The 25,137-nt window shown below is 43.0% G+C and overlaps 2 protein-coding genes across 2 annotated transcripts; one reads left to right on the top strand and one right to left on the bottom strand.

The window, feature by feature from the left end:
• Window positions 1-749: 749 nt before the first annotated feature.
• Window positions 750-6,050, top strand: tmem254 (transmembrane protein 254). The gene is made up of 4 exons (XM_030071407.1): window positions 750-859; window positions 3,042-3,145; window positions 4,082-4,141; window positions 5,127-6,050. The coding sequence occupies exons 1-4, from the start codon at window positions 773-775 to the stop codon at window positions 5,245-5,247; spliced, it is 372 nt and encodes a 123-aa protein (XP_029927267.1). The 5' UTR covers window positions 750-772; the 3' UTR covers window positions 5,248-6,050.
• A 1,961-nt stretch (window positions 6,051-8,011) lies between these two features.
• Window positions 8,012-24,402, bottom strand: LOC115373126 (L-threonine ammonia-lyase). Its single transcript, XM_030071394.1, has 11 exons — window positions 24,167-24,402; window positions 20,205-20,532; window positions 19,383-19,499; window positions 15,682-15,923; window positions 14,672-14,837; window positions 12,935-13,034; window positions 12,684-12,759; window positions 12,150-12,275; window positions 11,349-11,516; window positions 8,985-9,042; window positions 8,012-8,221 (listed from the first exon to the last, which is right to left on the bottom strand). The coding sequence occupies exons 1-11, from the start codon at window positions 24,280-24,282 to the stop codon at window positions 8,123-8,125; spliced, it is 1,596 nt and encodes a 531-aa protein (XP_029927254.1). The 5' UTR covers window positions 24,283-24,402; the 3' UTR covers window positions 8,012-8,122.
• Window positions 24,403-25,137: the final 735 nt, after the last annotated feature.

Here is a 25,137-nt window from a genome sequence, read left to right as displayed (position 1 = left end):
TAAACACAAGGATAAAAAAAAAAAAAATGTGGAAAAAAATGTGAAAAATGATTACTCTGAAAACCAAGGCTGTATCATTACTCCACAATAAAAGGCCAGATTAAGAAAATAGGTTGTTTATTGTTTATTTGCCCATTGGATAACACTTTAAGTATTAATTCTCTTTCTTTCTTTTTTTCTTTTCAAACCTGGAAAATAAGATGAAGCACAAAGTCACTAAGTCACTAAGTCTTATATAAAGGTATAAAACTCCAATAAAGGTCCATGATATTAAAAACCTTGGAAATTTAATCAATGTCTTTCTCTCTTTCTCTCTCTAACCTCTTCTTATATATTTCTTGGCAGAATCTGTATTACTGATTATTCCATAAACAATTTGCTACTAGTTATAAGAACTACCACAGCTGGTCTAGCTTATTCCCCTACCATAATAAATTAGATAAAAAAAAAAAACACCTTGTCCTATGTTAAAATCCCACCAAAGAAACTGAGAAGGGCAGCAGTTCAATGAACTCTATGCTCTCTGTAGCCTATAAGCTCCTGCACTATAAATTACATACTCAGTCATTTTTGTTAAAATAAATAAATAAATAAACAAATAAATAAATTTTTAAAAAAAATCTCAAATGAGGATACAAGATGGATTTTATGAAATATTTTCAAAGTTTGTCAGATGTGTTTTCGGTGTGGTGTCCCCTGGTGTTCGCCCCAGCTGTTTGTGCCGCTGTTATTACACGGTCCTATTTGACAGAGGGACCGCCGCGGAGCAGCCATGGCTAAGAGTGATGGGTGCGATTACTTCAGAAGAACGAGCCTGTTTTGGATAATAACAGTGACGCTTTCGATGGGATATTTCACTGTAAGTTAAGCGAATCAGATACAAGCCGAATGAAAGTAAAATAAAAGCAGGACACGACGCGTATTTGGTGTTTTCTGTCTCGGCTCTGCTCTTGCCACCGTGTCAGGTCGCACCGGAGAGACCGCTATTGCGTTTCATTAAATGCATCCCGGCCAGTTAACACAGACTTTACTGTAATTAGAAAAAAACATAGCTCGATATTGGTTTGTTTTAATTTTAGTCAATCGCACTAGATATTTCGTTTGTGAATTTGTGCATATTTATGGAATGCATGCAAGTAAAAAATTGCAGGTCAATGCCATGTCAGTTAATCTTATCGGTATCCCCCCAGTTCTCTATCACAATCTGACTTTTAGCACAGGTCTGTACAAAGCTTGTGGGCAAAGTTCATTTTTTTTTTTTTTTTTACCACGTAGCTACTTGGCAAACCAGTTCATATTAGCCCCCACTGGCCCGTTCTCTTGTATGGTGACAATGGTGTAAACCAGACTCCATTCAAAAATCTGTCATTTTTATGCTTAGGTAGTTATCGGCAAATCACAATGCAATATTATTAAAACCCGTATAACAATCTGAAGTTACACAATGATTCTGCGTCATTCGGCTTCCTTTACAATCCACTATACAGCAGTGAAGTTACTTAAATAAAAGTTTAACTTCTAGTCCAGTAATTTTAGGCCAAAATTGGGGTCAACCTAGGATAAATTGCAAGAGAAGCAAACTCAACTGATTTTGTATCCTCAGTTTGTCCTGAGTGAGGGGAAAAAGTCCCAAGAAATCCCAAACACTGTTTTTTAACACACAGGGGAAAGGGGTTCAAAATTTTACTTTCAGATATCACTATAAAAATTCACAAGTTGATTACACACACAAAGACAAGAAAAAAAGTCAACTACAAGTTCTTTGAATTATTCTTTTTACACATGCATATCACATTATCTGATTTGATATGCGCTAATAAGGAATATAAGGAATAAATGCCAGAGGAGACATGTAAACAGTGAATTAAAAGGTTATTATATATATAGTAACCTTGAATTAAAAGGTTACTATATATATAGTAACCTTTAAATTCACTGTTTAAATATCTGTTCTGGCATTTATTCCTTATATTCCTTGTTAGCACATATCAAATCAGATAATGTGTGATATGCATGTGTAAACAGAATAATTCAAAGAACTTGTAATTGACTTTTTTCTTGTCTTTGTGTGTGTAATCAACCTGTGAATTTTTATAGTGATATCTGAAAGTAAAATTTTGAACCCCTTTCCCCTGTGTGTTGAAAACAGTGTTTTTTGGTAATATGTGGTCATAAACAGGTGATTTTCAAAACTTTCCACCAATGGGATTTCTTGGGACTTTTTTTCCCTCACTCAGGACAAACTGAGGATACAAAATCAGTTGAGTTTGCTTCTCTTGCAATTTGTCCTAGGTTTTTTCATAAAATGACTGGACTATTCTTCATCTATCGCTATATAACGTCAGACCGCTTGTGATTGTTCTCACAAGTTTGTTCCGCTAAGACACGCCAGCTGTCAACCTACACAACCTGAGTTTTTATTACAGTAAAGGTGACATGGTGGTTCAGCCGTAGGCCGAATTTCTAGAAGACGGTTGCGGTTCGCAAACACGTTTTTATGTCTGAGACAGAGCTGTGAACATAGCCGACAGCCAAGAAAGCGTCCAAATGCTAATATTTGTGAAAGGAGTTTGGCGTTACTGTCTCCATAACTGGCAAACTGGCTCTAGCCCGTAGCAGAGTTTCTCAATATGTAAATCCGGGATATTCTTAAGTATAGAGGAGAGGAAACAATGAAAAATGTACAGTTGGAGTGAAAGTTCATGATGATTGTCCTAATTAACTAGTAACTAGTCCATATGCCCTTTCACATAAATACAAAGTTCTGCCTCTATTCTCTCCTTCACCATTTGGACTGTGAGTTTTGAGGGGCCCGACAAGATAAAAGCCCTTTATGTTTTTTCTGTGCCGCAGATATAATCCATGTTGTTCACATACCTGACACGTCAAAGGTGAACAGAGGATGACAAAGGCATGGCACTGGTGCTTTGTGTGACTGTGTGTGACTTTCCCTGTGATGGTTTGTTAAGGGTGTCCTTCTTGTATTAGTAAATATACTGGATTGAGGCTAAGAGATGACATGCTGTACCTGTGTTTTGCAGTGCACTGTGTTTGTGCCAGAAAAAATCCCATTTGAAAGCCTCGGCCCGCTCGGCACCTTGTCCAGACACCTTGTGGATAACCATGCAGACCTAATGTACAAAGGGTAAGACGGCATTGGAAACACTGTTGTTAATTATGTCTTTGGAGGAAAATAGTCGAGGCTATACCAGTGAGATCGGACACATCAGAGTGGAAACGGTTGTTATTTCAACTATAGATGGTCTACTTACAATACCAATTGCTTCAGAGAAGGATTTGAAATCCATCGTCCTAACAAGTCTTAGTAATAATAATAATTAAAAAAAACAATGCTGTGCTTTTCCTGTCATTTGAATGGGAGGCAGCCACTTCCCCCAGATTTGGCCCTCAGGTGGCTCGGCGTGAATGGGATTCAAATGATGTGCGAAGTGCCCACAGAGGGCTGAAATACACTATTTAATCAACCACATCCTTAATGATTTTTCAGCTTTTACAGATTATCATCACCACAGTTTCACACACAGCACTTGTGCTAATCAGTCGTACGGTCACATGACTGCTGCAGCAACATTACAATATTACACCTCGGTTTGAATACAGCAATTAAAGGATAACCCTGCTTTGTTGTTGTTGTTGTTGTTGTTGTCTTAAAGTCATGTGATGGCCATTGAGCCTGTGCGTCCTGTAAGAACTTGTAAGTAAAAAAAATGGAAGGCATGGTTTGCTGCTTGGTGGTTTTGATCAGTTCCCTGCACGATCAAAAAACAATTAAAAATGTTGTTTTATGCTAAATAAATGTGGTTTATTTGTCCTGCAGCTCTTAAATATTTCATAGACTAGTTATCAGTCTGGCTCCTATTAACTGAAATAGTGGCAGCTGTGATTTTGTGACAAAAACAAAGCATGGCCTCAAGTTTCATCAGATTCAGAGACTGAAGTGCTCACTGAATATATATATACATAAAAAAAAACAAAACAAAACACAATATTATTTCTTAAGGATGATGTTGATAGTCACATTGAGTCTTCTATCAGCTGGTCATGCGTGTCTGTGTTCCAGGTGGTGGGCGGCCTGGGCTGTTCATGCCTTTGAAGCCTGTATTGCACTGAAGGTATGCAGGTAAGAATGAGCTAAACCCCTTTTCTCCACAAGGTGGTGCTGTGATCTCATGTTTTTTTTCCGCACAGGTTCCTTCACCTTCCACAATGAAAGAATGAATGAGGATCGTGTATCCGATCCAAGACGCTGTAATCCCCCCCAAAAGCCTGAATATTTATCTTGAAAACATGTCAGCATAAATAAACGTCTAAAAGCGGCCCGTCTCGCTGTGCCTCCGCTTCAGGCTTTATCTTGTCTTGTGGGAAATTTTGACAAAAATGGAATAATTACATTGGATTGAACGCGTGCCAGCTGGATTTGGCAGAGGGTGGCACCTTGTCCTGATGTGGTCTTGTAAATTTTATCATTAGAATGGAGAGTAAAAATCAAGAACATCCGTATCACTGTTTGTTCACCTACATCCCACAGCTTAACACACTGACCTAATAAATATATTAAGTCAAAATAAGCTTGTTTGAAGATTTCTTGGCAAATGATATTTGATGCTGGGTCTCAGGCTTTAGGGAATTACCACCCAGCTGCGGAAAAACCACTTGAATCCTTAAGTAAAAACAGCATGATGGAAAACTGCAGCATAAACAGCAAACATCCTGCATTGACAATTTTACATCTGTAAAAGAATAGAGGTGTTATCAGGAAAATGTATTTAATTATGAGAGGCATAAGTAGTCATCAAATGATCGCTGCATTAACCTGTAAGAAGTATTTTAATGTTGTAGCTCTGACTGCTCTGTATCCTGTTGGCTTGTTTACACTCTAACTCTTGATCATATTTGATGTTTTGCATGGAAAAGCTTCTTCTGCAAAGTCACTCTGAGCAGGAAAAATAAAAAGTCTCACTAAATGGAAGTAAATAGCAGAACCTCAAGACTGTGTGTGCAGGACTCGAGTGAATGTACTTGGTTACTCTTCATCTCTGTGAGCGTGTTTGCCGGATCGTGATGTGGTTAACGTGTGCTGTTCGCTGTTCTCCGTCACCCTGCAGCCAAAAAGGCATCGACAGCATGGCGACGCGCTGCCTGTGGTTCGTCCAGACCGTGCTGTTCGGCTTCGCCTCGCTCGGCCTGCTCATCAAGTACAAACCCGAACGCCCCAAACATCACTGAGGCCGACGAGGGGGGCACCCGTGCGGCGCCACGACAGAAGCTGAATCTCACAAATCTGTTGCCGTCTTGCACCGCTTCTCTTTACCAGTCTTCCCCTTCAGATCCTGTCAGGGGCGACACCTGAGCCTTTACTTGTAATTTTTCTCACATCCTAAAATCAGACAAGTCAAAAGTGAATTTGGGTAGATGCACTACAGCAATTTCTCAGAGTTTGTACTTATGCTGGACCAATATTGATATTTCATTCCATAAGCTTGTGCACACAAAGCTCAGAGGGGGCAGTAGCACCTCAAACGATAGCATTTAAACGTTTACTGATAATTTTTATAGTGATTGAAGCAGGGGAAGATTATGACAATATGCAATGTAATTTAGTATCAGCTGTGTTACGGCTAACACTGTTTAGTCTTCATCTCAATCGGTGCTCTTTTGTGCTTGATCATAAAGCGTACAAATAAATCCTCACAGAAGTTATGGGAAGAATCCTATCTGTCCATACAAAGGGAAACTTTTCTACAAAATGTTTTGCACTCTAATGACGGTTACATTGAACTCGGATGGGGCCGATAATGGTGTTTTCTCTGCTGCTGTGCTGAAGATAATGTCAGGCAGACTGGCTGCAGATGGTGCAGAGCCATCAGCCTCAGAAGTCACGATGGACAGAACGAGAGGAGCCGCTGAACGCGATTCCCGCTCCCATTTGCCTTTCAGGTTGAAGTGCTTTGAATTCAGATCTCAAGTGTGGATTTCTCATGGTTAACACTAAAAAAAAAATAAAGACTGACTCATGATTTAACAAACCACCTTTTGCTGTCTTATTCACTCCTCTGAAAATGTTTAAAACATTTCATTCATCAGGCATTTTGTTGGAGAATTATTTCAAAGAATGATAAAAACATAGAAATATGTACTTCATTTCTACTTCTGCAGAATGGCTGAAAGCAGTTTTAATCTGTTCATTATCAGAAAAGAAACGTCTCTGTAAGAGTCACAGTTTCAGACGTGGCCCTTAATCACGTTGTTGTTGCATGCAGAGGCCCCAGAAGCAGCCGAGGTGTTTGTGTCACACCGGCAGAAGTTGTCCAGACGAGGCGAAAGCAGCAGCTCAGGGTCACAATGTCCTCTGCTAACGAACTAAGAGCATTAGCCGTCTTAAACAGACCCACTCTCCGCTGAAGCTGTCTCCAGCCATTAATCACACACTGATAACCATCATCGCCAGGATACAGTGACACCTTTAATCTCCACCCTCCTCACTGCGAAAGAGGAGCCAGTTTGGCCCACTATCCTAGTTTCCCCTGCAACGGCGTGGTCATTAAACGCACCAGCACGTGAAGAAAAAGGAAAAAGAAAAAAGAAAAATACTCCCAAATGTAAAATTGCACTTGCACAAACTCCTCAGCTCGGGTCGTACAACACTTCCAGTTTTTATTTATAGAACACATTTGATTAGATTACCACTACCACCTCAGACAGTGTTAGAAATACAGAAATATGTACAACAGTTTAAAAACAGTGTGCTTTGGAAAAATATGACTCGTGTATTGTGTTTGTGTACGGAGCAGCGGCACAGAGCCTGGGAGCTACAGGAGCAAAGCCTCAGACGGTCTACATGTGCAAGAGCAGCTAGTGCAGAGTGTGTAATTTGTGTTTCGGGATTAATGACAAGCATCAAGCACTATATTCAAAACCAGCTAATACAGTATCATCACCTCAACTCTCTAAGTACATGGTGCCATGGTGAAAGAACTAGTAAGAGTAGCAGTGTGACAGTAATAGTCCAGTCATTTTATGAAAAAACCTAGGACAAATTGCAAGAGAAGCAAACTCAACTGATTTTGTATCCTCAGTTTGTCCTGAGTGAAGGAAAAAAAGTCCCAAGAAATCCCATTGGTGGAAAGTTTTGAAAATCACCTATTTATGACCACATATTACCAAAAAACACTGTTTTTAACACACAGGGGAAAGGGGTTCAAAATTTTACTTTCAGATATCACTATAAAAATTCACAAGTTGATTACACACACAAAGACAAGAAAAAAAGTCAATTACAAGTTCTTTGAATTATTCTGTTTACACATGCATATCACACATTATCTGATTTGATATGCACTTATAAGGAACATGAGGAATAAATGCCAGAACAGATATTAAAACAGTGAATTAAAAGGTTACTATATATATAGTAACCTTTTAATTCACTGTTATATAGTAACCTTTTAATTCAAGGTTACTATATATATAGTAACCTTTTAATTTACTGTTTAAATATCTCTTCTGGCATTTATTCCTTATATTCCTTATTAGCGCATATTAAATCAGATAATGTGTGATATGCATGTGAAAACAGAATAATTCAAAGAACTTGTCATTGACTTTTTTTCTTGTCTTTGTGTGTGTAATCAACTTGTGAATTTTTATAGTGATATCTGAAAGTAAAATTTTGAACCCCTTTCCCCTGTGTGTTAAAAACAGTGTTTTTTTGGTAATTTGTGGTCATAAATAGGTGATTTTCAAAACTTTCCACCAATGGGATTTCTTGGGACTTTTTTTCCCCTCACTCAGGACAAACTGAGGATACAAAATCAGTTGAGTTTGCTTCTCTTGCAATTTGTCCTAGGTTGACCCCAATTTTGGCCTAAAATTACTGGACTATAAGTGCTCTACAGCCTCAAGGCTTCCCTGTGCGAGCCCAGCAGCCGGCGCCTTTGAGTGTTTTCATCCAGTGGAGTTCACATATGATCTGATCAAAGTGTTAATGTTACAGGAATCTGTTTCACACGTTTTAAGAATACTGCATGTCGTTACGGTTTTTGATTTGTGTCGCAAATCTTGTTTTTTTTTTTTTTTGGTGTTTGGTGTGTGCCAGTCCGCATCACCGGTCCAGCCAGCGTAGAGAGGGGTAGCGCTCGCACAGCGTCTTGCGCAGCTGAATGCTCTGTGCCTTATCCCTGGTTTCCACCACACACTCCACCTGTCAACACACATACACACACAGCTAGTTAACCCTCTGACATCAGATGCATGCGTGCAGCAGTACACCCACCCACACACACACACACACACACAGAGGCTGACAGCAGGGAATGAGCTGCCAGCTAATTATCCAACAGGGCCGACCTTATGACAGAAGCAGGTAATGAACTGCGCTGCTCCATTACTTTGGAAATCCATCTTAACAAGTCATTTGGTCCAGTGCTGCGTCTTAAAAATGTTTTTTCTGAAAACAAGCGAAATAATCTGACAGTAAAACCACATAATTGCACCTATGCCCAATCTAGTTTCTCCTGTGTTGCTGCGGGCAGAATGAGGCAGATCACTGATCTGGAAACAAGAAAACGCCTGGAAGAAGCCCATTTGCATCCGAAACAAGTGAAATCCCCTCACTTCACTGGTAGGTCTTCTGACCTGTCTCATGAAAATATAGAATATGAAGCCTCCATCCCAGATACAATGGCTTGATAAGACGGATATTTTTGCAGCACAGCTTAAGCATTGATTTATGTCAGGATATGCCATCATAAGATAAATAGAAAGTTTGAATTTCTCTTGATTTTAGCAGCGTTTGTCTGTGTTTTTGTCCCTCGAGGTGACACAACCCCGTCCTGCCAGCTCACTGTCAACTCCAAGCCAAGGTTTCCATGGCAAAGCAGGCACAACACACAGACGAGTGGATTGGAGAGGAGGAGGAGGAGGAGGAGGAAGAGGGAGGCTGGATTAGGCCTCCGTCAGCCTACCTTGGTCTTGAAGAGCTCTGACTTGTCGTTGTGTCTCCGATGGCAGACGTCCAACAATCTGAAGGTGAAGAGGAACGGTGAGAAATTAAAGATGGCATTTGTGAGCACGTATAATATAAAGGTGACATTTTTTTGGACGCGATGAAACACGCCGGCCGCGGTCGGCGAGGAGCAGAGGTGAGGAAGAGACTCATTTGGTGCTTCTGTTTTTGTGTTTGGCAGGAGGTGAACTGACTGTCATGCTAAAGGAGAGGGCGTAAGTCATTTTCCTGGACTGTCCACTGAAAAACATATTGAAACAAATGTAATCCAGAGGAATTCAAGTTCATATTTAAAAATATTACATGAGCTGGACAGTTTTAAAACTGTTAGGTCTGTCCTCACTTCTGCGTTCATGTGTTGATCATTATACAGACCCCAAAAATAGGATAGAAATACAAAAAGAGCACAGGCAGCAGTCAAACATAACCAAACAATTCAAATGATAGAAGCTGTTCAGTGGAAATGTATGAATTAAAAGTAGAGGGGTAAAAATCCTACAGCTTAATAAGGACGTGCAGAAAACAGGTCAAAAGTGTATACCCCAAAGGTGGAAAAATTAATTATTATAATATAATAATATCATAACTATTCCAACCTTCATCTGAACGGTTATGTGATGAGGAAAGCATAGCCTCTGAAATCATTCATGTTCCCAGTCAATAATTTGTCTTTGACGCTCTGTGCTAATAGCATACAGAATATCAAGCTGTAGTAGGCCATTAAACTTACTCAAAGTACAATAATTAACAATTTAGTGGCAAAATTTGTTATTATTTTATGACGCGCAGACTCAAACAGTTTAAGGGAAAACGTTCACAGGACGTTTTGTTTCATATACCAATTTTGCATTTTTTATTTTTATTTTTTTTAAGGTGTTCTCATTTCTTACAGAAACCGGCAAAGTAGAGAGTGGTCGAGGCCGTCACATGACCATCATGTGACCTCGACGACCGTCACATGACCATCAAGTGACCTTAACGACTGTCACATGACCGCCGTGTGACCTCGACGACCGTCACATGACCACCGTGTGACCTTAACAACAGGCAACGACTCTCAGGTGACCTCAGGGTGTGAACTGCCCTCAGAAAGCCTTAACACTCATGGAGAGTCCTTGGTAACTCGCATTAGTAGTTTTTTTTAATCATTATAACTCATGCAAGTTTCACGAATCTGCCAGAAAATCGTGCACTATTTGGCTTCTTTAATGTCGCCGACACGGTCCGGAGTCGCGTGGAGTGACTGGATGCTCAGCACTCACTTTAAATCACCGTCATCATCAACAACAACAGCAGCATGGAGGGGCGAGAGGTAGAGTTGGCGGAGGAGGTGAGGAGTATACCATCATTTATGTCACAGCTCATGTAAACAAGGCAGAGAGGCACAGATGGCAGCGAATCCATGGCAGCAGACCAGCAGCACTTTGACTGTCAGAGCTCGGGATTATAAACACAACCGCGCGTCTGCAGCGCCGGCGAGGTTACGGCGCGCTTCGTGTCGTAACTTAGCTGGATGTCAGCCGGCGGCGTCGCCACGTTTTAGAAAAACCTGAACAAATCAAACAGCCGAGCACTGAGATGTCAGAGATCATCTGGCCTCCGGGACGTTTTGGAGGGAGAGGGGAAAAAAAAAAAAAAAACACTATTACATAATTAAAAAAAAAAAAAAAAAAAAGAATTATGTGTACTAAGCAAAATAAGAGGTTTGTATGATAAATTAATTAGACCTAGCTCTACAAACTACCCATCGTCTGGAAGTAAAGGAAAAACCAGCGCTGACGGTTTCTGTGGTATCTTGGTTTAGCAAGCCTGCCAGTAAAGCAAAAGCTGGACGTGGAATGTAAAATTTCTTCAAGAAAGAAGGAAGCGGCAGTCATTTTTTTTTTCTTCTGGCAAACCTTTATGCTGCATATTTGTTGCATTTCTCTCCTCTGCTTTATGTAATTCTACATTATGAGCTATTTTCATGAGCCAGCACGCCATTTCTCACTGATTTAAAATAATAAATAAGAAGGCAGGCTGAAACGGTCTGGCCCCGGTGACGGTCCCTTTTGATCGGGTGTAGCCCACGACCTAATGTGAGTCTGACGCCCGTGGCCAGCCGAGGGTCTCTTGTTGCCATGGAGACACAGGCGTCTTGCGAGAGTGTATGCATTTGTGAGAAACGTGTATTAAAAATATCGAGCGACAAAGTGTGAGTGAAGCGCCTGCCAGGGACACCAGGAGGATCTCAGTGTTGTTCTCATGAATGGACACAGTGTATTCCTTCAATATGACGGTGTATTCCTTTAATGTGACACGCCGGCGGCAGGGTGAGCCCCACCTGACGTCCTCTCTGGACAGGAAGTCCAGCAGCTTGGCCATGTCTCCCGGCCCGTCGCCCAGCTGCACCGAGAACTTGCTGACCCGCTCGTCCAGCACCAGCGCTCGCTCCACGCACTGCCTCACCAGCTCCAGCTCCATGTTGGCGCTGCTCACCACCACCGCCACCCTGCAGCCACACACACACACACACACACACAGAAAGAGGGAATCTTGTTTCATCTGCAGCCAAACAGATTATCTCTGCTGACGAATGAAATCCCTGTTACTGCCAAAATGTCAGCTTTTCAGGCATTAAGAAAAAAAGAAAAAAAAAAAAAACAGCTCCACTTTTAGAGTGACGCCTATATTTGAAATGTTTCAAAGATTCCCAAAATTCACTCTGCACATAAGTGGCATCTGATTTTTGAAGAAATGTGAAAATCAGAGTTACATTTACCGAGTTTTCCCCCTTGCAAATGCATTAATGTTATCTCCACTCACATCGGTGTGTGTTATATGATCTGTATGCCATATCTATTGAGCTGTGCGGTCTTGATGACGGCCTGAGCAGCTCTATGGTGAACGCCACAGTGAGGTGACCCAGTGGTTAGAAAGATTAAGTCCCCGTGTTGGCAAAGATCTACCAGGCTGACGTGTCCTTGAATGAGACGTTAAATCATTTAAGGTCAGGACATTAAATGGCTGTCAGCTTCAGGGCTGCTGACCGTGACCTCCGGGCTTCCTGCAGGGATGACAGCACAGGGAAATTTCCCTACGGGCTTCAGGGCGAGCTATCACAATTTCAACAAGTCCGACCCACTTTTTGCCCTTGAGCTCTGGTAGCTGTCCGGCCAGGATGGCGGCCAGTCCCATGGCTCCCTCTGTGTCCACGGTGGAGCGCTCAAACTCCTGGAAGCGCAGCATCGCCACCAGAGAGTCCTCCTCCCTGCGAGCGAGCGAGCGAGAGACAGACGTCAGACGAGAGTGAGATATTCAGAAGCCGTGGCAAAATCAAATGTGGAATTTGAAATTACACAGACGGTTTAACGATTTTGTGGGTTTTGAAAAAAAAAATGAAAGGCTTCCATTCCAAAATAATCAAATCCATTTTGGAGGAAAGTATTCACATTAAAATTCTCAACACATGGATGTTTTCATGCTTGAATAAGGATGTCTGGCCTGCCAATGTCCTGAAATGTCTTCAAATGAGTCATACCTTGAACTTGAACAGAAACCCAGAATATTTCATTCTTTTTTTTTTTTTTTTCCAATGGCTGAATATGTCATTCCAGATGAAGGTTTTAAATTGAAAAGGGGAAGAATGTGCTGAAAGGTTGCGGCACAGATGTAATACCTGACAGAGATGACTTTGTCTACTAGTTTCTTTGCCAGCTGGAAAGTGTTGACGCCCAGCGAATGCTCCACAAGATCTGACAGCAGAGACAGAGACAGGAGTCTGACGCTCTCTCACCACAGAAATTACAGTGTCATGTGAACTTGTACAGGAAAAACAGGACATAAACAAAGACAGAACTGATCAGCATCACCAGCGGTTCTACCTTACTTAGCCACATTTTGGCCCTGTATGAAATGAAGTGAGATTACCTCCATAGAGTTTCTTATTGGGGATGCTGGCCATGTCTTTGACTGGACAGTCTGTTTTCAGGGATTGTAGCAGCAGAGGGAAATCTTCAGGTTCAACTCCCTGTCGAAGAAAATCAATCCTGTTAGATTTAAAAATCCTACAGTGTTGAATGAATTTACAGTGCATGCTGCCTTATTGATTCTGCCAGACACCACCTTTCTTATTAGGAGTTGCAGCCCCCTTTTTATGCAATTCTCGCCTCATTTGCGAGGCTTAAAGATCCCTCTCTGCTCCATCTCCTTCATTGACAGACGTGGACGTAACATCAATACGTGAGGACGGCTTTCTCTTGAAATTGCCTGTTAAATCTCTTGTATTGATGGAGCAAGTGCCGCTACTATCTATTTTGTACACCCAGGTCATATGCGCTGTGAGTTTCAAAATAAAGTTACTCATGCAGCAACCTGTCCACTACAATAAATGATACTACATTTTACATTTTAACACCAGTAAATTGCTGTGAGACAATAGCATAATTAAACAAATTTACCATCACTGAGAAGGTTTGAAGCCTTTACCTGCCTCTGTGTTTACACGCTGAGTCAGATTTAGAGAGAAATCTTTTATTGTAGCAAAATTAATTTTTTGCAGCACAAAGGTAGATTGCTTTACTGCACAGAAAAAGGAAGAGGGGGCCAAACAGAGCTGCAGCTTTTTGAGTGTCTCACAATGGCAGATGGTGGAAAGAGGGAAAGGCAACGGGGGAAAAAATCACCTTATCAATGTTTTATCAACTTCAGTGAAGCCAGAGAGACAACAGATACATCTGAAGTGATGCAAGTGAGAGGAAAGGGGGCAAGTAGCAACACCCTGTTTGCGATGAGAAGGAACAGTGCGTATGGGGAATGTGGGTGTCATTTTGGGAAACACCCATGTTGCTAATAGTACAAGACTGGGCGGGGAGTCCCAGGTGTTTGACCTGTGTGGGGACGTTTTCCACGCGTGACTCCAGGAGTGAAAAATGGTTGTTTGGGCCACAAGTTGTAAAGAGTGAACCGTTCAGTTTCCTGGGAAGGGATGACAGGAGCATCGTGTACTCGTGGACGGGTGACTCCAACAGAGGAGCACCAAAGAGCCAACACCTGGAAAACGTCCCCAACAGGTTAAACACCTGGGACTCGCCTCTGGTCTGTCAGGACTGAAGGAGCCTCTTGGAAAAGGAGTGAAACGTCTTTGAGAAACTTTAAACAAGTCCAGTTGACCTCCATTCAGCTCGATGTGGATACCACTGCTGATAGAGCCAACAGTGTCAAATAGAGGCTGTCAGTCATCTCAACCATGGTCTTGTTTCTTTACAATAATTAGACCTATTCATCATAATTAATTTCACAGATGTTTTAACCCTATAAAGCCTGAACTATGAAAGAATTGGCAGAAAATTCCATTTTTATGAAATTGAACCCTTTATTTAGTCCTATAACAAAATATATATATAAAAAAAAAATAAAAAATATGTTATTACACGACCTTTCTGGAGTATGAAATATGATATGTACTTGAAGTGCCAATGGTATGGTCCAGGGTGAACAGGCGAAGTGTTCAAAGGTATACAACAGTATTTTGGTCAAGTATTGATTAAACTGAAAACGAAAAACGGAATTGAAAATGTGTATCATATATGATACGAATGGCTTTATAGGGTTAAATGCCTCATGTTACATCTTTTATTACAAAATGAACCAACTTAGCCCACTTACTATAACAAGAATGCGTGAATTGAGGTGTTTGATGGCCGCCGCCGTGCCAGCCAGAAGACCGTACTGCCCACCGGCCGGCACCACCACTGCGTCCAGCTTGGGCACCTGCTCAAAGATCTCCATGCCCACGGTGCCCAGGCCTGCGAGGTACGCTGCACTTTCATCTCTGGCAAGCAGGAAAGACAAATAAGAGCTCAGAGAGGAAACACTGATTGGTTTTTTTTAGAGTCCTGAAGCTGCAGACCGTGCATATATCATGTCACATTCTCCCTCCTGTCTGTAAGCTCTTGCTATTGTAGACAAAAGAATCAATTTTCAAGGTGAATGCAATAGTAGAATATAGCTTTCTAAAGTTTGAATGTGCTAATCAAGTTTATCTATCTATTCAATCAATTTTGAGATATGAAATTTGACTTAAGAATGTCCCTAGAAGAAAGATTACACCATGTTGACACCAAAATCGATCAGGGTCATTCCCTGGGAAGTATAAGTATCATCAGCAAATTATTTGACAATTCATCAAGTATATGTCCAAATATATTGTGTACAAGGACAAGTGTTTAGGATTTGGAGCAGGTATAAGGTCACTGAGCTGAGGTCCCGCCTGCAGCTCGCTCACTGCCCGGCAGTCCTGCTCTCTGATTGGCTGCCCTGACACTTCAGTCAGCACACTGAGTCACCTTCAGTCATAACACAGCCGACGCATCAGTGCAGCCAATGAGAGAGGAGGAGGACTGGCCAATGAGCAGCCTGGAGGCGGGTCCTCAGGTCAGTGAATTTGCAGGACAGTCCTGCACAGGTGCTCCTGCAAAGAGGCCTTTTCTAGAAGTGGTTTATTTAGCAGTGTGCCTCAACTCCATCCCAACAGACATGGCTGCAGTTTTTGAAACCTTTGTTCTTTGTAAAGCGTTCAGTCAAAAACTTTTTTTCATTCTGACATCCAAGACCAATCGGCCTCGTCTCAGTTTATTATGAACACTCTTGTGAAACTGAGCGCCGGTGAGACTCACTCCTCCAGGTAGAGGTATCCATTCTCCCTGGCCAGATGGCGGGCGTGGTTCTGGGAGTCCTGGGCCGTGCTTCCGTACGAGATGACCATGGCGCCGTAGTCCCTGTAGTTCCTGAGGCGGGGCGCGGAGCAGGAGGACGGCATGATGACAAACACGGGGATCTTCAGCTCCACTGCATGGTGGGCCACGGCCATGGAGAAGTTACAGTCGGTGGCAACGATCACGCCCTTCTTCTGCTGCCCCTGCAGGGACGCGACAGCAGGATTCACACATGAGGAAGGCCATACACCGAGGGAAAATGAGTGTGAAATGCTCCTATTTGTTAAAGTTTTTTGAGAGTTAATGTCACACTGCTTATGGATTGGATTGTAAAATTGTACTGAAAAACACACAACTCATCCTTCCTCACACACTTGCATTAGTGTTGCCAGACCAAACCTTTATTCAGTGTGCTGTACACGTGCATGCGTAAATATTGCACACTCACACGCTCATGAACACATACACCTACACACACACACACACGCTGGGTTAGGCCAGCATTGCCACATATCATTTTAAAGTGTAAGACTGAAAATAACAACTTGCTATTATTCATGCCGCTGACAATGACTGAAATTAGTTTTAATCTTCGACACGTCAAAATCTGCAGAATTATGAGACAAACTTGCTTGTGTGTCTTTCTCTCTCTCTCTCCCCTCTCTCTCTCTCTCACACACACACACAGAAACACAGAGTTGTTCAAATCTTGTGTAAGTCACTTTGTTGAATGGCTGGAACTTCATGAAAAAGTTCCTGCTGAGGCTCTGATGCCGAGGCAGAGTGGGGAGCTAAAGTCTGGAGCTAAAGGTAGCGACGGTGTTAAAGTACCGTAACGGCACCGGGCAGCGCCAGGTTTGCGTGGGGAGGAGCGGTGAGCGTGCACAGCCGCGGTGCACGGTGTGCGTGCACGTCACTGGCACGGAGGCAGTGATACCGCCTTGAGGAGACTGGCTGTTTGATTTGTACCTAATGGATTTTAACAAATGACATTACAGCCGTGCGGGAGACTGTTTTTGCTCTGCCTCCGCTCTGCTGACAGCCATGACCGGAGGTTCGATGTGCTCTGTCTGCCCGTACGTTTGTCTGTGCCATTCTTGTGAATTTCTCAGGAAAAGCCTTGAGGGCATTTCTTTAAATGTGGCACAAACGTCCACTTGGATTCAAGGATGAACTGATTCGATTTTGGTGGTCAAAGATAAAAGGTAAAGATCTCTCTGACCTCACAAAACACATTTTTGGCCATAAATCAACAATTCATACACTAATTATGACAGGGTTTCACGCTAATATCTATAGGATAAAATGATGAAGTGATGATATTTTATATCCAAAAGGTCAAAGGTCACCTCCACTGTGACATCTGTCCCAATTCAGGGTCTGCATCCTTCAAAGTCCGCATTTGAAGGCCAGTTACGTCACAACACTGCGCCAAGGCCTGTCCCAATTCATCCAAAGTCGAAGGATCCTTCAAATTCGTCCTCCTTTTCAGCCGTTGGTAGCCGATTCGGAGGACGCACTGCGACTATCCTTCTCGGGCTCCCGTATCCCAAGATGCTTTGCGTGCTGCTGCTCAGTCTAAAAAAGTTAACTGAAATGGCGACGGCGGCATCTAAATTCAGATTTCACTATTATAAAATATTCGGTTTTTACTCATTTGAACATCCAACGCCATATATGTTAAACCAAAACCCCTTTCTTTACTGTTTTGTCTTGTCTGACGGATCTTAACCTGGATCTTTCTGTCTCCGGAGTTTGTTGTCATGGGAACGGCGGTTACCTGACCAGGAAATATTCCGAAGGCTAGACCGTCCCATTTGGTTGACGGGGAGGACGCTTCGTCCGAAGTCCAGGTCCTCCGAAGGCCGTGGACTTTGGAGGACCTGGACTTCAAAGGATGCAGACCCTGAATTGGGACACAGTTATAATGTTCTGGCCATTATTCGACTCCATAACTCAGGAACAGAAGGTGATAGAAGAGGAATTGTGATTATATTTCATGTTTGGTCAGATACTCAGTTGTTCCCTTGCTGAAAAGGCTTAAGTGTCTGGTGATTTGGACTCCGAGGTGCTTGCATGAGTCGCCCCTTTGCATTTCCATCATGGTTGCACCCGGTGACGAAGCTCTCTGCCAGTCCTCTGAACGGAACACAGCATGTTTCTCACTGGAGGTTACTCACTGGATGTCAGTATAGTTGTAACTTCCACTTCACCAAAAAACAGAAGCTTAGTCCTTCATAGTCTTCACTACAAATATTATATGAGTGTGGACAGACATGGATGTAAACTGCAACTTGACTGGTTGGAGGAGGCATTCAACCGAGACGCAGCATTTGTCGTTTTCACTTAGTTTAGCTCATATTGTTGGTTCATGGTTTGGTTTCTGGAAATCATTCAATCAATCAATCAATCAAATTTATTTATATAGCACCTTTCAAACAAATGCACGATATTCAAAGTGCTTCACATCTTGATTGACAAATAAGCATAAAATAAGAAGTAAAAGGACTAGGAGACCGATGCACACTCATAAAATCTGGTTAATTAAAAAATAAAAGATCAAGAATTTAAAAAAATAATAATAAAAAAAAATAAAAATAAAAAATAATCAGAAAAGAGAGTAAAGAATAAATTTAAAAGAATAAAAGAAAACTCAAGAATAAGATACTGAATAAAATATAAAAATAAAATAAAATGTAGAATATAATTTATTTATCCTTTATTTTACCAGGAAGGTCCCATTGAGACACAATGCCTCTTCTTCCAGGGAGTCCTGGTCAAATAATATATATAATATATAGAAGCAATCAGTAAAATAACAAGAAAACAAATAATACCTATAAAACCATAAAATTATAAAATTATAAGACACTAGATAAAAGCCAGACCAAAGAGATGGATTTTTAGTCTACGTTTAAAAGGGTCGATTTTTTTCATTATTCACATGTTCACCTCTGCGCGCCTGGACTCTTGTAATTCACTTTTTCCTTGCCTCAGCAAATCCTCCCTGGATCAGCTGCAAATGATTCAGATCGCCGCTGTACGAGTTCTGCAAGGCTTCAGTGTTCGCCTATAGAGCTTTACATCGTCAGGCACCGTCCTGCGTATCTGATCGAATTTGCCATCGCACCATATCAGAACTAAATCCTCTGATAAAGTTTTATTGTCTGTATATCAGGGGGATCGAGTTGCTCCTACACTGTGTAATCCTCTGCCTTTGGCTTTGTCGTTTCTTGGACTCTGTGGGCAGAATGAGTAGGATTTACCTAAAAAAAATAAATAAATAATAATAATAATGTATACCCTCATACAGAAATAATCCCTCTCAGTTATCACCAGTGGAGCAGCTAAAACTTCATCTTTTTAGTCTGGATTTTGTTGTCTTTTATCTTTTATTGTCTTTCTTATGTGCTCACTGTTTGTCTTTTAATTAATTATGTGAAAAGGTGCTATATAAATAAACCTACTACTGACTACTCCTACAACTACACACACACACACACACACACACACACACACACACACACACACACTTTTGTCCCTGCAAGAGTTCATCAGAGGCCAGAAAGTTCATGTGTGTCTACATAATCCCAGAGGCAGCAGGTCATCTCTCTCTCTCTCTCTCTCTCTCTCTCTCTCTCTTTCTCTCTCTCTCTGTTTACCTGTGTGAGTGATGTCAGCAGGTAGAGCACTCCTCTCTCCTTCACAGAGCCCGTGTAGTTGAGGTGCTCCTTCTTCAGGTAGATCTCCATCCCGTACTGTTTGGACAGTCTGGAGTACTGAACACACACACAAACGTCTGTAAGCTCATATGAACCTGTTTCCTTTTTTCAAAATATTCCTTTGAATCTCTATTTTTTGATGATATCGAAAAGACCTTTAGAAAAACCTAGATTGTAACTTGCATCGCTGCAGCAAAGAAAATAAAATAATGTAAATGCATTAAATTAAATGCAAGTCAGCATAAAACAAAGGGCTAACCTCCATCTACAGCACAAGAATGTGTAAATTGTAAGTATGTGAATAATACATGATAATATGATAGTATGCTGGGACAAAAATGGCAACAAAAAGGAAAAATATGTATGATATATGTAAATATATGCAATGTAATAACAAATACAAAGATAAAATTACATGTATCGTAAAAGAGAAAATATTAAAATGTCAACCAAAATACGTGAATTTACAACATTCATGTGAAAAGTGTGCATTTTATTCACACAAAAAATAGTGGGGGGGAAAAAATTCACCTCATCAAATATATACAGTTTATTGTGTATTGTATAGTCGTGCATATAAATGTGTAAAGTGCAGATTTGGTTTGATTTGATTACTAGCTGATCCCTCATCAAAACTCGAGAAAGAGATAGATCATTGGTAAAGAAACATGAAAAAATGGCTCTCCTGATATTGTTCACCAGCTGGAGGTCAAAGGTCACCCTCCCCTGCGTGTCCCAGAGGGCCGAGCGGTGCCAGCGTACCGTGCACGGCGTCCTCTGGATCCCAGACTGGATCTTGAAGGCCGCGGCGCTGATGTCCTCGAAGCGGAGGTACTGCGGGGGAGGAGGCTTGACCGGGGCCGTGAACTCGCTGACCCTCCTGGTCTTGGGGGGGTCCAAGAGCTGGACCTCGGGGGGACACACCACCGTCGCCTCCCACACCCTCACGTCCCCGTTGAGGAGCTCCTCCTCCCCGAAGTCCTTCAGCCGCTCCGGCTCGATGAGGGTGGGTCGGCGGCCCACGGAGCCGTTGCTGATGGGGCCCTTGTAAGAGCCGCCCGGCGGACTGGGGCCCAGACGCAGCTCATCTCTGGGCAGGAGGGAGACAACGACACGGGGGAAGAAAGAGGGAATAAATAACTAACCCCTACTTTAGCAAAATGCCTCATAGCACAACATTAAAATAATAATGAACGATGTGTCGGGAATGTGCGATCTTCCATCACTGAGACGAGTGGCTCTTGCTCTGGGATCTACAGCGTCCCCCTCCAGCGACCTCAGCCGTTTTCACAGCTCGTCCTGAAATAGTTCATCTCACAAAGTGATGTGGGATTATTCACAGATTATTCACACCAAGCACCGTGAGTCTCACACGTGCAGCAGGTTAATCACAGCTTCCATAGGCTGGCTGTAATTAGAGTTCAGTCCCGTTTTACCCAAATATTTGCCCTGGTGAGAGACGACGGCACACGCACAGGAGACCAGAAGTGAACCTGCGGTCTGTTTTCTGCCAGATTGAGATTGTGAGTGGTGGCGATAATCACACGTCACCTTTTGAGATGAACTGGTTTTTTTCAGGAAGATTTTTGAAAATGACTCCTTAAAAATCCTTAAAATGAGATTCAGGATCCACAGCAAACGAGCGTTACATCGACGTAACACAGCAGAAATGATTTCACGTGCAGAATGTACAAGAGCAACATTTCCAGTCAAAAAAACAACAACAACAAAACGCTATAAAATGTATTCATGCAAATGTATGATGTAAAGATGTTAGAGCCATTGGTTTAGACACACTATTAAATGACAAACTTCAGGTCGCTTCAGGAATAGGAATAGGAATTGAAAAAGAAGAAAAAGCTCAAAGACTCAACAGTGTAGTTTCCCTGCCCTCGCCTGCAGTGTGTTCACCCACACAGCACACACACAGCTCTATACACTCTTGTCTCTGTAAATCCAGTTTGTGGATTCTGTGCTGAATGCACTGCTGCATTAAAAGGTGCCGGCTCCGTGTGGCCCTGCTTGTTGAGGGCATTGTTCAGGTAAAAAGTGCGATTAATCATTTGTACAGACAGAAAACTGAGGCAGGGCAGAAAAGGTGAAAAAGAGGGTTTGGGTCTATCGGTGCGTAAGTAAATGTTTCTGTTCTAAATGTCCATAAACCAAAGTAGAGAGCCTCTATTTGGCCTCTATTTGGCCTCTATTTGGCTGAAAGTGTTCTCCGAGGAACAGAAAAGGATAATATGCAAAGCAGCACTACCGAGATCCATAATAGCTGCAGGACGCCACGGGCTGTTAACTTCTACTCCCAGCCTACACACACCGGCGCTGAGTAATTTCACTTTTTTTATTCGCTCATAATCCAGTCATAATCTGCTGCAGTTACAGCCCTCACTCTCAATAACGTCAGATTTGTACGTCAAAATCTTTCTAGCAGGTTTTCTAGCAGTTTTGGAGTTTGAAAGAGAATCCCCCTCCTGGACTGATGCACACACACACACACACACACACACACACACATCCAGTCAGGCAGGATGCCCAATTCATCTCAGCCTCGGGTGAATTGATTCACTTTTCACGTCACGCCGGCTTCCGCTCGGTGTGACTGATCACATCTGTAAGTCCGCCCGTGATTCATCGGGGCCGCTCGGCTCCTCTTTAGGAGCCACGCCGCGATTAAAGAGGCAACGCACGCCGGACGCTGAGCGAGTTTGATGGAGAATCACTCACTCGATCGACTATAATCAAGCAGCGCTATCCATCTCCATTCTGAGTCTCCTAAACTCCTTCACTAGTCAAATAACACCACACAAACCCCTAGATGGAGATTTTGCATATTTTCTCAAACCAGTTAGTCAATTAATGGCCTCTTTATGGAGTATGAAGCACGTCATGGATGGTTAACAAGTTGGAAACTGCTTGAAATACCAGTCGAGAGGGGTCAGGCGAGTCTTTAGCCACAGAGAGGAAAAATAAATTGACCTTGTGATGTTATTGCACCACCCATCTGTCAAGTATACAGAGATAAAACCATTTTTCACTTTGGGAATCCACATTTAGTGTCTCAGCCGGCATCACCAGGCCACCAGGTGGAGCAGCGTCCTCAAACAACCACATCTGAGCTCCTGTTCGGTGCCTTTTGCCTTTGTGAGTCTCCCCCTCTATTTATATCACAGTGATCTGCCACAAACAACAATACAGCGACCTTTCACCCCCTTCTGCAGCGGATGCCTCTCTCTGTCGCTGCCCTCTGCCACGAATGCCAGTCACTTTCACTTTCCCATGGGGGGGCAAACACTGTGCGCTTGTTATGAAGCTGTGAATAAAAAATCATCTGATACTCAGCCTGTGTTGTGACCCAGGCGCTGGTGATTACTGTAGGTCAAACCGAGCCTTCAAAACCACCGTCACAAGGGAACAAAGAGCACACCAGCCAGTGCCGAGACTCAGAAAATGACATTAAGAAGCAGAGATATTAAAAAAAAAAAAAAACAGGCTCTTTTAATTTGACATGGTGCAAAAAAAAACAACAAGAAAACAAATGAAGAAAAAATAAGAGCAAAGCGGAAATGGATCCAGATATTTCAGCCCCTCTGCTTCTTAATGCCCTTTTTTTGATCCATCCTTATTAAAGTTCATTTTCCCAGTCGAACGAGACGACATATACACGGGAAAACTCCTCCAAACACCGAGGACATTCAGCTCTGATAACATCCACGGTGTCAGATGTTGTAGTCGGAGCAGGCCCACATGACCTCACTCCTTTGCTGCCTCATCATTACTCACAATTCAGCATCTGTATGTCATTCAGACGGGGGCTATAAAGCATTTTTACAGTCTCTTTATGGTTTGTTTTAGCTCAGCGTGCATGCCAGAAGGGCCTTGTACTCCACATAAGGCAATACAATGAATGCCAGAGAGTTTACACACTCAGATCGGAGTACTTGAAACATGTATTTAGTTTGTTCCTCTGTGGTTAATGACTTACTGTACAAACAGCAGTGTAACCCGTCGGGTGCTCTGTGCAAAAATCCTGAAATTCATTTTTTAGCGCATCTATCTTTCTGTCGCTCTGCGTCATTTACCCGGGAATGAAGAGCAGGATGAAGGAAAGGAACAGCCGGAGGAGGAAGTCTACCAGGACCGGGAAGGGAGGGTACACCTCTCCTCTACCGCCGTAATCTGGAATGGAGCTAATGGAGGTTGAGAAGGATGAGGGGGCGGAGGACAAGCGGCGGGAGGACGGGGATATGGGCCTGGTCGGAGCAGGAGCAGGTACAGGCAGGATCCTCTGAGCCTCAGAAGGGCGTTTGGAGGTCTTGGGTTTGGGGGCCGGAGCAGCCAAACCTGGGTCTGGAAGAGTTTTTGTCCCAGCAGAGAGTTTTGTTAATTTGTGTGTGTGATTACGGAGAGCAGGAGGCGGCGGAGGAGGAGAGAGGAGAGTTGAGGATGGGTCTTTTTGGATAGGTTGGCAACAAGGTGGAGAAGAGGGAGAAGAAGGAACAGGAGGAGGAGGAGCAGGAGGAGGAGGCACGGTGTTTATCAAAGCAGGATCTGCTCCAGGACTCAGATCAGGAGGTTTAGCTGCGTGTTCTGGCGTCTGCTGGTCTCGGGATGGAGGCCGATTTGAGGCCTGGCTGGGAGCTACATCTGCCTCTACGGGGTTGATCTGGGTGGGAGGGAGCTCTGGAGGGTCTGGGGGGTCGCAGGTTGTAATTTCCCACCTCTGCCAGAAGGGGTCATTCTCCTCGCTGTCTTTAATCGCTAGATGGGGTGAATGCAGCCGCTCAAGTCGCTCGCTCAGGTAGCTCGAGTAGAAAAACTGAGCGGCAAAGTTCATCCTGCACGATCCGCTCTCCTCTCTCTCTCGGTCTGAATCCCTCTCCTCCTCCGGCGGCTGCGCTGTGTCCGAGGGACAGGAGGACACTGACTGCTGCTGCTCCCACGGTGTCACGTCCCCTGCCCCGGCTCCCTCCCTCCTGCCCTCCCCACCTGGCTATTTAAGGAGGGATTACCTCGGGACACATGCTTGGTGGCCCTGCAGCCCGTCGTCGGTGGCCTGGCTCCTCCAGCGCTCTATTCCTGGGCCCAGACTGGGATTACTTCCCTCTTCTGTGACGTGGCGCTAATCAGACATCTAAGGCGATAGATGCAGACTTAGAGTTTATCTAGGGAACAATGATCTGGAGGCTCATCCACACTGAGGAGGCGACTGTGGATGCAGGATCAGAAATGAAAGATAAACGGGGTGAGGGCAGCCTAAAGCGAGGGTTTCGAACCAAATGTGAAGCTGACCCCCCATTTTAAGTGAGTTCACCCTGTAGGGACACGGATATAACAGGATACTTTGGTTTGTGTCAAACATTAAATTATTCAATGTCAAACGTGAGCACTGACCAATGGATTCAAAGAGGTGGGATTAAAACTTCTTTAATTATCTTGAAAACTTGGGATTAAAGTTTCTAATGGATTAAATTATTGAGAAAGACACGATGAGTCGGATTTTCCTAGAAAACAATGTGACTCATCCAAAAATAATCCTCTTCATTATGACTGTGAGCCACTAGCAGTGTGTGTGTGTGTGTGTGTCTGCAGAGACCCTGCCCTCTGCCTGGGTTTTCTTGGTTTGCGTTGGCCTTTGGGCAGCAGGTGTGTAGCTCCCAGCCAATCACAGTGTGCGGTGCAAGATCGATAA

Source organism: Myripristis murdjan, chromosome 15, assembly GCF_902150065.1.
Source record: "Myripristis murdjan chromosome 15, fMyrMur1.1, whole genome shotgun sequence".
NCBI classification, from domain to species: domain Eukaryota; kingdom Metazoa; phylum Chordata; class Actinopteri; order Holocentriformes; family Holocentridae; genus Myripristis; species Myripristis murdjan.
This window is presented reverse-complemented; position numbering and strand designations above follow the sequence as displayed.